Source organism: Heloderma suspectum, chromosome 13 (assembly GCF_057233095.1).
Source record: "Heloderma suspectum isolate Gila_16-S chromosome 13, 16-S_ref, whole genome shotgun sequence".
Taxonomy (NCBI): domain Eukaryota; kingdom Metazoa; phylum Chordata; class Lepidosauria; order Squamata; family Helodermatidae; genus Heloderma; species Heloderma suspectum.
The window spans coordinates 31815484-31826889 of record NC_139470.1 but is presented as its reverse complement, the minus strand read 5'-3'; the positions used below and the strand labels follow the sequence as shown (position 1 = coordinate 31826889).

Here is an 11406-nt window from a genome sequence, read left to right as displayed (position 1 = left end):
CCCGCATAGCCACTGTTGAAGGATGATGGAAATTGTAGGCCAAAACATTTGGAGGCCACAAGTTGTCCACCCCACCTTTAAAGTGAATCTGTTTAGGATCGCTATACCACTGATCAAGAGGAGTTGCATCCATAGGACATTTAAAAAATCCATGTCCTATCCACAAGTGATAAAGTTAGTCAGGCATCCATTGAAACGAGAGTAACAAGTTCATTCTGCATTTCATTGTCCCTGAAATTCCAGATAGCAGTGAGGTCTCCAGTTTTGAAGGGTTTATTTAAATCCCAAGATTACATTTAACATTATGCTTAGTTAAATGCACTATTTCAGAACTTAGGAAGGCTTGTAAACACCTTTGCTCTGCCAGTGTCTCTTGTGTCTGATGGCAGGTACCAGGTTAGGATGCCTATCCTTTGAGGGACTAACATCTGGCCGTTTGGGCAGCCATTTGGGGATGGAGATAATTTCCTCTCAGGCCTGTTGTGGCTGAGAGATTCAGCAGCTGAGTGGCAGTTGGAACATCTGAGGACTGGAGATAAACTTGGATATACTTTCCCCCCTCCTCTAGTAACCCTTGTCTATTTTATTGCATTTTTTAAATATTGTAAGGAAGTTCAGTTAGTAGATATGGTATAAGTACTCCAAACACAAGGACACCTTACAGTTTATCTCCCCAAAGCAGCAGTTTATTTTCTTTAATTCCAAAACACTTAATTTAGAAGTCTGGCATCTCATTATCATCCATCTTAACATGGGCTAACATTGACACAGTGCTGTCAGAGTACAGACAACTGAACAGCTAAAGAATTTACAAAAAGAAAAACCATGATTAGCCAAAACTGGAAAAAAAAACTTGCAGGTATCAAAATCAAAACCTCACGATGCTTTGCCTGAAACCAAGTCTGTGCACATAAGAGGCAAACACAGATCATTATAGAACTTCACATTTTACAGTTGGTAAATAGGACAAAATCAGTTCACACTTGCTTATATCCATTTCCATTGGCCAAAGGGATTAGCATATTCTTTGTTTTGCATGTACAAGTTGGACACACTCCACTCCTTCCAAAAGGAACATGTAAAGATACAATTTCTGATCAATTTGCGTCACTTCCCATTATTTTATGAACCCATGTATTAATCAAACGAAACTAAAATCCCTCATTTTAAATTCCTTTCTGCACAATATGCCACTATGGTAAACAGGGCTGATACACCATTTAGTCCAGCAATGCCCATGAAGCCCTGTTGGATGTAGCATCTGGCAGACCTCACAGCTGTGCCAACACTACAGATATGCTTAGCACTAAATACATTGTGGAATCGTGGCAAAGAAGTATTGGTGATGATGACGACGTGATGGTTGATGGAAAGCTGTGATGTGAAAAGCTCTTTAGTGGTTGCCCTCCCCTGCTTCCTCATCCTGCTGGTCACTTGTCCAGAGAGTGAGGTTGTCTCGAAGTAGCTGCATGATAAGAGTGGAGTCCTTGTAGGAATCCTCATTGAGTGTGTCCAGCTCTGCTATGGCATCATCAAAGGCTTGTTTGGCTAGAAGGCAAGCCTGCTCAGGGGCATTCTGGATTTCATAGTAGAACACTGAGAAGTTGAGTGCCAACCCCAGCCTGATTGGGTGGGTGGGCTGCATGTGCTCTTTGCTGATTTCAAAGGCTTCTTTGTAAGCAGCCTCAGATGCTTCCACAACATTGTTCTTCTTCTCACCTGTAGCGACTTCTGCCAAATAGCGGTAGTAATCACCTTTCATTTTCAGATAAAAGACCTTGCTCTCATATTGAATGTCACTGCAGTTCTTGATTAAGAACTTATCTAAGAGGGCCAAGACATCATTGCACACAGTCTCCAGCTCCTTTTCAATCTTCTCCCTGTATGCTTTCACCTTTTCCAGCTTCTTCTCATTCCCATCAGCCATAGTTTTCTGCTCTATGCTGCTGATGACTCGCCAGGAAGATCGTCTGGCACCAACTACATTCTTGTATGCTACAGACAACAAGTTTCTGTCTTCATTTGAAAGGGACTCATTCAGCTCAGTCACCTACAAATGCACACAAAAGTTATTGAGACAACCTAGTTTTGGGGGACAACAAAAACACCACCAAGCAAAAACCCCAAACAAAAGCATACAACTTGTACTCCTATCTGTTTAAAAAGCCAAAGAGATTTCTGTGCCCTTATGGTTGCAAACAGTCCTTTGACACTGGAAGGAAAGCACCACCTTACCAACCCAAAAATGGGCAGAAGACCTCTCCATGCTCTCTGTACATGGACAGTGTACTGTAGACAGCTTGACACTTAGTCATTTGGACTGCATACACAGAAGTATATGTGTTACTATTTATTTGATATGAATTTAATTAAACTGTTTAGCATACTTTGCTCTTTGTACTGTGAGCAGAATGGTCGTCTCTCTCACATTTCTAACATATGAAAGGAAGAGACGTGAGTTGGAAGGCCAGTGGGAGAGGACTGTTCACTTTACAGAGACAGCAGTCTGTTAAACAGATATTACTATCCATGGTTAAACAGGAATTTGTAATTTTAAAAATGGGAAGAAGCTCACAAGAACAAACAAAACAGCCAAAAAGAAAGTCAGCTGCAGTTATGAAGTCACATGTGGTCAGCCTAACCAGAATGTTGTGTGGAAAACTTTTTTTTTTGAATGACCATTTTGGAAAGCCTTAAAAAAATCAATATTCCAATTCCACATACTTGATTTTCTAAATCCTTGTGTGTGTGAAAGTCAGCCAATAACTGGTAGAAAAAAGTGCTGCCATTCCTCGCTTTCTCGCTGAGGGAAGCCATGGGACCACTGCTCTCCACCACGGCACGCCGAGAATGGTTCTTGGACTCACATGTTTCCTCCTGGATCCTTTGCTGCCCCCTCATCGGACAGCTGTTTGAACACAATCTTTCTTACCCTGGATACTGAAATTGTGTTCTCCATAAGCACACACCCCTTTTTGTCCATTAGTCACATTTGGTTTCTGATAGAGCTAACTGTCTCTTCCTCTAGACAGCATGTGTGCACACACCCAAGAAGGCACAAGGAAATTAAGAAATGGTGACAACATGGAAAAAGATGTTCCCATTTTGCCCGTAAGGGTGGTATCGCAGCAATCCTGCAAGAGGAGGTCAGATCCCTGTCAGCTGCTATGCACATGCCAGGCAAAGAAGAGGAGGAAGGAGGCCCTTGCCAGTCCCAGCTACCACTATTGTGAGCATGCAGAATCCAGGGATGGATTGGGCTTGCCATGGCAGCTGTGGATCCAATCACCTATATGTTTTTATTTCATTTATTTAACATTTTTAGGCTGCCTTTAAAGGGGAGAAACTTCCCAAGGTGGGGAGGGTATAACATACTTGGGTATAGTATATAAGAGCTTAGAACCAAAGTATATTATAACTAGTCCTGGACAATATGCTGTCAAAATCTAAGCCTGATTCAACAGATGGATCTGAAAGTTGCCTTTCAACATGGCTTCCTATAAAGATGCTTTTACTAGGAAGAGGCATGCTGCTAATGCATTAAAAATAATTTCAGACACCCTTGGAAGGGGGCGGGAGGAACTATCTGCTTTGCACTGAGCAACATATTGGGAATAACACAAAGCAGATGGTTGATACAGTGTTGCAAAAGCATCTTCGCTCTGGCTCAGAGGGTTTTTTTAATACCATGTGATGAAGAAACAATATGCCTATCTCAAGTCCAAAGAAGCATTATTATAGAACAAATAAAGAAATTTACAGGGCTGGAAAAATCCCACACCCCTAAAATTGCGGTGCAGATGCCTAAGAATTTTTCTACCCCTACACGGACCTGCCACCTACCATTTCTTATGTGGTTGCTACAGAGTCCAGAGGAGCAGCTGTGCTAGTCTGTTACAGAAAAGATTCACAAACACACCACACACACAAGTCTTGTGACACCTAAAGATCAACAGATTTATTGTGGCAGCTTTTGTGGAATGTAAGCTGAACAAGAGCCAGCAATGTGATGTGGCTGCAAAAAAGGCAAATGCTATTTTGGGCTGCATTAATAGAAGTATAGCTTCCAAATCCCGTGAAGTACTAGCTCCCCTCTACTCAGCACTGGTTAGGCCTCATCTAAAAAAATGTCATAGAATCATAGGGTTGGAAGGGGCCTACAAGACCATCGAGTCAACCCCCCTGCTCAATGCAGGAAGCCTGATTTGCAGGCAGTCTCCCATCCAGGTACTAACCAGGGCTGACCCTGCTTAGCTTGAAGGATGCAGACAAACTGGAGAGGGTTCAGAGGAGGGCAACGAAGATGACCAGGAAACTGGAAACAAAGCCCTGTGAAGAGAGACTGAAAGAACTGGGCATGTTTAGCCTGGAGAAGAGAAGACTGAGGGGAGATAGGATAGCGCTCAAGTCCTTGAAAGGTGGTCACAGAGAGGAAGGCCAGAATCTCTTCTCAACCATCCCAGACTGCAGGACATGGAAAAATGGGCTCAAGTTACAAGAAGCCAGATTCCGGCTGAATATCAGGAAAAACTTCCTGACTGTTAGAGCAATACGACAATGGAACCAATTACCTAGGGTGGTGGTAGGCTCTCCCACATTCAAGATGAAGCTGGACAGCCACCTGTCAGAGATGCTTTGACTTGGATTCCTGCATTGAGCAGGGGGTTGGACTCGATTGTCTTATAGGCCCCTTCCAACCCTACTATTCTATGATTCTATGATCTGTTGGTCTATAAGGTGCCACAAGACTTAAAAAAAAAAATTTGCTTCTTAAATTATAGGACCTGGAGCCAGTTGTCTAGCCCACTGACTTATCTCCACAGCATGAGGAATAAGATCCCTGGTTTTTAATTGGACCTCCTGGATTCAGAAACATCCAATTAAATGTATATTGTACAAATTACTAGTCCTTACTAGAATGTTGGCAGGTTGACCAGCAATGATTGGTCTTCACTATTTATTTCATTTTTACAAGTTTCTTATTTTTGCATTTGTGTCCCATGGAGATTTTAATGACACCATATGCAGAGCATGAGCATAACACAAAATGCTCTATTTCTTTGTACATGTACACACTCAACTGGGAACTAGAAATGTAACTGTAATTTCACTGAGTCTTGGAGTCCTTAGCAAAGGAAGTATCTGACTGCAGAGAACTAGACATCTGCTTGCCTGGGTGAAAACTGGAGGCAGCAGAAGAAGCATGAGTGGAACATCTTCTACGTATCCAGCATCCTCTGCTGGGAATTTGCGAGACAGTACCAACTCATTATGCATGTATGTCACTGATATAATCACAAGTTCTTATCAGCTTGTTCTTTCCATCTTCCTTAGTTCCTTCCAACATACTCTGTTTTAAATTGGCCCTCATTTGTGCAGCCCACTTTGGAAACATACGAGACTGACCCATCACAATATGCTTTGCAAAGCAATATTTACCTAATACTAAAATATCCAGATGTTGAGTATATGGCAGGGGTGCAGATTTCTATACAAAAGCAACAGGCAACTCCATTGGAAAGAAGCCCTTTTTACTGGATTAAATACGTTCATTCCCATTCACATTTAAACTCTCTAGAGAGATTTACTCTTTTCTCCTTTCCATCCAAATCTAGCAGAATACTAGTCCACAACTCCACTTTCACAGTATGGCTCACTTTGTGCCTGTGCTACATTTAGCAGATATGGGTCACATTCAAGGAATTCAAGCAGCTCCCCATACCGCATCAGACGGTGGTATGACACTGCACACAACAGTGTGCATGCTTTTGATAAACAAAAACGAACTCAGTGTAGCAAAAATGTCATGTGGTCAACAAACTTACAGCCAAAGTGTGTGCAAATCATCTTTATCCATCTTTGGAATAGCTAAAGGCAAGTCTAAAATGACATGCTGTTATTTCACTGTGTATTAGCATGGCTTCTCCATTTCTCATAAGAAATGGGATAATAGTTATGTAGCAAAAATATAAGGGGTAGTATCAACCAATATGATTTCAAACGTGCAGAATTGTTGATACAGAAAAATCAAGACTATCCCATTCAAACATGCACAAATCATTAGATTATTAACATGGTTTAATATGACCACACTGTAAGTAAGAACCATTGGCTTCAATCAGACACAGTTCCAAATATATGTCTTAGGCCTAGAGCATCAAACCACTTTATGCAATTCAAAACCTACTCCAAACCTAAGCATTAGCATCCAGAATCGTAGTAAAGATTCCATCACTTCTTTAAAGCTGTGGAAAAAGACTTGGCCAAAGTAAGGCAATATCAAAGCAATTAGTACTGCAGTTATGACCATTTCAGTCCTATATTAAATATTTTTAATATACACATTTAAGACACATTAATGGGAAGTTACACCAAAAACAAAGAAGGGGTATCATTAAAATTTAGGTATTATTAGGTAGTGACCCGGTTTGCACAATATGAAATAAATTATTTTATGTTGGGATCATAATCAGAGGTAGGTCAAAAACCAGACCAAAGTCACCCAACCCCAGAATATGCCCCAAACAGAGTTGTACCAAAGCTATTTACCATGCCCATTTAATACCATTAAGGCTGATAAAATGGGTCACTAAAATGTCCAAATGAAACACAAACAACGCCCCCACCAGAACCCCCAACTGCCACAGAAGCCTGCCTCAGATCCGAAATGTGCTTGTGCCGCAGTAGCTCAGGTTGAAAAGAATCAGCATGCGGCAAGACAGATGGGCAGAAATATAATCATCCAGTACTGCGACTATCTCCAAGGCTGAGCAGAAGGAAGAGCCTGAAGTAGAATCAAAAGTGTTAACAGATAGGGGATGGGAAATTAACCTCCTAAGAAGCTGAAGCCTGTCTATGGATTTTGATTGCATGTATTTGTAAGAAGAATAACCGAAGCATGTACATGATAGCAGGGTGACAATGTCTGATAGTCACCTGTGCCAGAAAAGGGAATTTACGTTCATTTATATGTAGACATTCACTGAATCTAATATATTTCCCAGGGCCAAAAAATGAGTATCAACCCATAATAAAAGGATCCCCAACATGAAAAAGGTGAAATATGCAAGACATGGTGGCTTTATAGTACATTATATTGTACAAGACTATCAAATTGAAAGGGGGGATATAAACATTCAAAGTAAATACATTATAAATAAGTTATAATTTATGTTTTTATGCTGCTAGATGTTGAAGTGATAGAAACACTAGAAAAATTATTCTGGATCAGTCGGTTGCCAGACTCTTGAGAAGGTACCATGCAAATGACAGAATTGCCAAGAGAGCCTTTTTCAAGTTGTTCAAGATGTTTCACAGGCTGGGCCCAATTATCACGGGGCGCGATCCACTGGGAGGTTCTCCTACGCAAGCAACATTAAAACGCGCACTTCAGCTGGCCTTGCCCAGAAGCAGCTCCCAGCAGGCTCTGCCCCACGGCGGAGGCTGAGCCGCCCCACTTCTGCGCCGCTCCGGAGAGCGGCCCGGCCTCGCGGCGACGGGCTTGCTCGCCTGCCAGAGCCAGGAGGGGCACGCCGCCCGCGACGGGGCATTCGCGTGCCGCGGCGCGCGCGCCCCGCCGGCAGCGCCCGCGTCGGCGCTTCTTAACGGGGGCCTTTGCGCGGGCCCCGCCGCGACGCAGGCCGAGCGCGCGCGGAGGGCGGAGAAGGGGAGGCGCGCGGGGCAGGCGCGGAGTCAGCCCAACCCCCCGCCGCCGCTGGCTTCTTCCGCGGGGGGGCGGCCGCCTGCCCCGCCCCGCCCCGCCCGGCGGCGGCTCGCGGAGCCCCTCGCGGCCCCCTCCGCGCCCCCGGACGGGGCAGCCTCCCCGCCGGGGCTGCAGACGCGCGGCGCCCGGCGCCCGCCAGCAGGCCGCCGGCACCGGGCGGGGAGGCGGGCGCCGGCCGGATCCGCAGCGCGGGCGGGCGGGGAGAGCGCCCGCCGCCGCCTCGCCCCAGGGCGCCGCGCCGCGCCTCCGTCGCCCGGGCTCGCCGGGCCCGGCGCAGGCGGGAAGGCGGCCGCCGCGCCGCGCCTCCCCGGCTCCACTCACCGCCTTCATGGCCGCGGCCATGTCGTCGTATCTCTCCGCCTGCTCGGCCAGGCGGGCTCGCTGCAGCAGCTGCTCGCGGTCGCTCATGGCCGCTGCGGGCGCGGCGAGGGCCGGCTGGGCGGGCGCCGCGGGAGGCTCGTCTTCGCCCCTTCGTCCGTCTCGGTCGCGGCGGCGGCGGCGGCTCCCTCCGGCGGGCTCTTCCCCTCAGGCGAGCGAAGGCGCTGGCTCCGCGCGCACTCGCGGTCGGGCAGCGGCTGAGGCGCCGGCAACGCCCCGCGCATGCGCGAGAGAGCGGGGGCCGCTCCCGTCGCCTCTCCCCACCCCGGGCGCGTGTGCAAGCGCGGGAGGCGGCGCGTGGGCGCGAATGCGCGCGCCGGGCAGGCTGCCCGCCTCCGCGCGCGCTGGCCGCCCGGCCGCGCCTCCCGGTTCCTTTTGCCTTTCGCCGCTCCGGGCCGCGCCCGCGTCCCGCGCCCAATAGTGAACGAGGAGGGGGGCGGAGCCAGGGCCGCGAGGAGGGGGGGCCCGCGCGCCCGGCGCTCTCCTCGCAGGTGACGTCACCTGCCGTAAACGGCTCCTGCGGCGGCGCGCCCCGGGGCAGCCGCGGCACCCGCGGCACCCGCGCCCGGCCTCGCCGCAGGGCCCTGCCGGCGTCTCGGGCGCGCCGCCCGCCTTCTCCAGCCGGCGTCGGGCGGGCCGAGGCGCCTCCGGGCTCCCCGCGAGGCGGGACGGAGCGGCTCAGCGGGCTTCCGGCGAGGGGCCGCAAGGAGGGAGGGGCCGCGCTGCCTCTCCTCGCTTTGCGGGGCTTGTCTCCTTGGGCGCGGAGCCGCAGGCCGCGGCCGAATCCCGCCAGGCGAGCTTCTGCCCGGCGCCGCGCCCCTTTCCCCCCACCAACCGTCGCCGGGGGTCTCCAGGCTTGCGCCCCCCCCCGGCTGAGACGCCCCTCCGTTCGCGGCGGGACCCTGGCTGCGAGCGCCTGCGGGCGGCACTTGGGGCCCCGCCGCTTCTGCCTCCCGCCCCCCCCCGGAGCGCGGCCCCCGCTGCCCGGAAGCGGCGCTTGCAGGGAGGGTTGCGCCCCTGCTAATGCACTCGCGGGCGGGGTCGTGACGGAAGGTGGAAATAGGGAAAGGGGCTTTAGGAGGTTGATAGCAAATTAGGAGGCTGTGAGCAAAATCCCTTCGTGGATCACTGCCTTGCTGTGGCGAAGGGGCTTGCGCAACGCGGCGAAGCCAGAAGCCATGCCGTGAAGGGCCGCCCAAGACCGACCGGTCATGGCGGAGAGTTCTGACAACATGTGGTCCACTGGAGAAGGAAATGGCAACCTACCCCAGTATTCCTGCCAAGAAAACCCCATGGAACGTATCACAAGGCTAAAAGAGATGACGCCGGAAGATGAGCCCCTCAGGTCGGAAGGTGCCCAATATACTACTGGGGAAGAGCAGAGGGTATTTCCGAGCAGCGCCAGAAAGAGTGAAGCGGCTGGGCCAAAGCCGAAAGGACACTCAGCTGTGGATGTGTCTGGTGGTGAAAAGGAAGTCTGATGCTGTAAAGAACAATATTGTGTAGGAACCTGGAATGTCAGATCAGTGAATCAAGGTAAGCTGGAGGTGGTCAAACATGAGATGGCAAGACTGAACATCGACATCTTGGGAATCAGCGAACTAAAATGGACAGGCATGGGCGAATTTAATTCAGGTGACCATCATATCTACTACTGTGGGCAAGAATCCCTTAGAAGAAATGGAGTAGCACTCATAGTCAACAAAAGGGTGGGAAAAGCAGTATTGGGGTACAATCTCAAAAACGATAGAATGATAGTACGAATCCAAGGCAAACCATTCAACATCACAGTAATTCAAGTCTATGCCCCAACCACTGAGGCCAAAGAAGCTGAGGTTGATCGGTTCTAGGAAGACCTACAACACCTTCTAGAACTAACACCAAAAAAAGATGTCCTCTTCATCATGGGGGACTGGAATGCTAAAGTAGGAAGTCAAGAAATCACTGGGATAACAGGCGGACATGGCCTTGGTGTACAAAATGAAGCAGGACAAAAGCTAATAGATTTTTGCCAAGAGAACACGCTGATCATCGCAAACACATTTTTCCAACAGCACAGGAGGCGACTCTACACATGGACATCACCAGACAGTCAATATCGAAATCAGATTGATTATGTACTTTGCAGCCAAAGATGGAGAAGCTCCATACAGTCAGTAAAAACAAGACCTGGAGCTGACTGTGGCTCAGATCATGAGCTGCTTCTTGCAAAATTTTGGCTGAAATTGAAGAACGTAGGGAAAACCACTAAACCATTCAGGTATGACCTAAATCGTATCCCTGAGGAATGGATTTCAGGGATTAGACCTGATAGACAGAGTGCCTGAGGAACTATGGACGGAGGTCCGTAACATTGTTCAGGAGGCAGCAACTAAATCCCTCCCAAAGAAAAAGAAATGCAAGAAAGCCAAGTGGCTGTCTGATGAGGCTTTACAAGTAGCTGAGGAAAGAAGGGAAACGAAAAGCAAGGGAGAAAGGGGAAGATATATCCAACTGAATGCAGAGTTCCAGAGAACAGCAAGGAGAGACAAGAAGGCCTTCTTAAATGAACAATGCAAAGAAATCGAGGAAAACAACAGAATGGGAAAGACTAGAGATCCCTTCAAGAAAATCGGAGATCTCAAGGGAACGTTTTGTGCAAAGACGGGCATGATAAAGGACCAAGAAGGCAGGGACCTAACAGAAGCAGATGAGATTAAGAAGAGGTGGAAAAAATACACAGAAGAACTACACAGGAAAGATTTGAATGTCCCTGATAGCCATGATAGTGCGGTCACTGAACTTGAGCTGGACATCCTCGAGAGTGAAGTCAAGTGGGCCTTAGGAAGCAGATGTCAGGGTGGATACTGAGCCCATAGAATCCCAGAGTAGTTCTGATTCTGAGGAAGAGGTGTTGCTCCTGGGAGAGGAGTGCGCTACTCTTTCCCAGGGCCAACAGCTGACGGAGATGCCTCCCACCAGCATTCTTAGCTTAGATAGCAGTCCTGGGAGTGACAGAGCGCGGGAAGCAGACTTGATGGACGCGCGACGCTGACGCAGAGAGCGGCGCCAAATGGAGGGTGCAGAAAGGAGGCGTAGTGCCTGGTTGGCGCGCAAACAACGGCTGCGCCCAGAGGATCCAAGGGAAAAGGAGGGACTCTCCCTAGTCCTTAAGTTCAGGGGTCTGCTAGTAATTCCTTTTCAAACGGGGACCAGCAGTTCCAACGTAGGGCATAGGTCCTCTGCTGCTCATATCGAGTTGCTAACAGTAGAGTTGTTAAGTTGTAAAAGAGGAATAAAGCTTTGAAAAGAATCCATTTGTCTGT

General features: G+C 48.7%; 1 protein-coding gene across 2 annotated transcripts; it reads right to left on the bottom strand.

The window, feature by feature from the left end:
• Window positions 1–658: 658 nt before the first annotated feature.
• Window positions 659–8296, bottom strand: YWHAH (tyrosine 3-monooxygenase/tryptophan 5-monooxygenase activation protein eta). Of its 2 annotated transcripts, none has more exons than XM_084819910.1 (2): window positions 8045–8296; window positions 659–2050 (listed from the first exon to the last, which is right to left on the bottom strand). In XM_084819910.1, exons 1-2 carry the CDS (start codon window positions 8129–8131, stop codon window positions 1394–1396), a joined length of 744 nt encoding a protein of 247 aa, XP_084676036.1. In that variant the 5' UTR covers window positions 8132–8296; the 3' UTR covers window positions 659–1393. The 2 variants fall into 2 exon arrangements, with proteins under 2 accessions (XP_084676036.1, XP_084676034.1); XM_084819908.1 differs by lacking the exon at window positions 8045–8296 and adding an exon at window positions 2725–2985.
• Between the last annotated feature and the right edge of the window lie 3110 nt (window positions 8297–11406).

Coding starts and splice junctions, on each gene's coding strand:
- YWHAH (XM_084819908.1), bottom strand. CDS start 2,901: ATGAGGGGGCAGCAAAGGATCCAGGAGGAAACATGTGAGTCCAAGAAC. Junction 2,051..2,724: donor ACAAGGATTTAGAAAATCAA/GTATGTGGAATT, acceptor GTGCATTTGTAG/GTGACTGAGCTGAATGAGTC.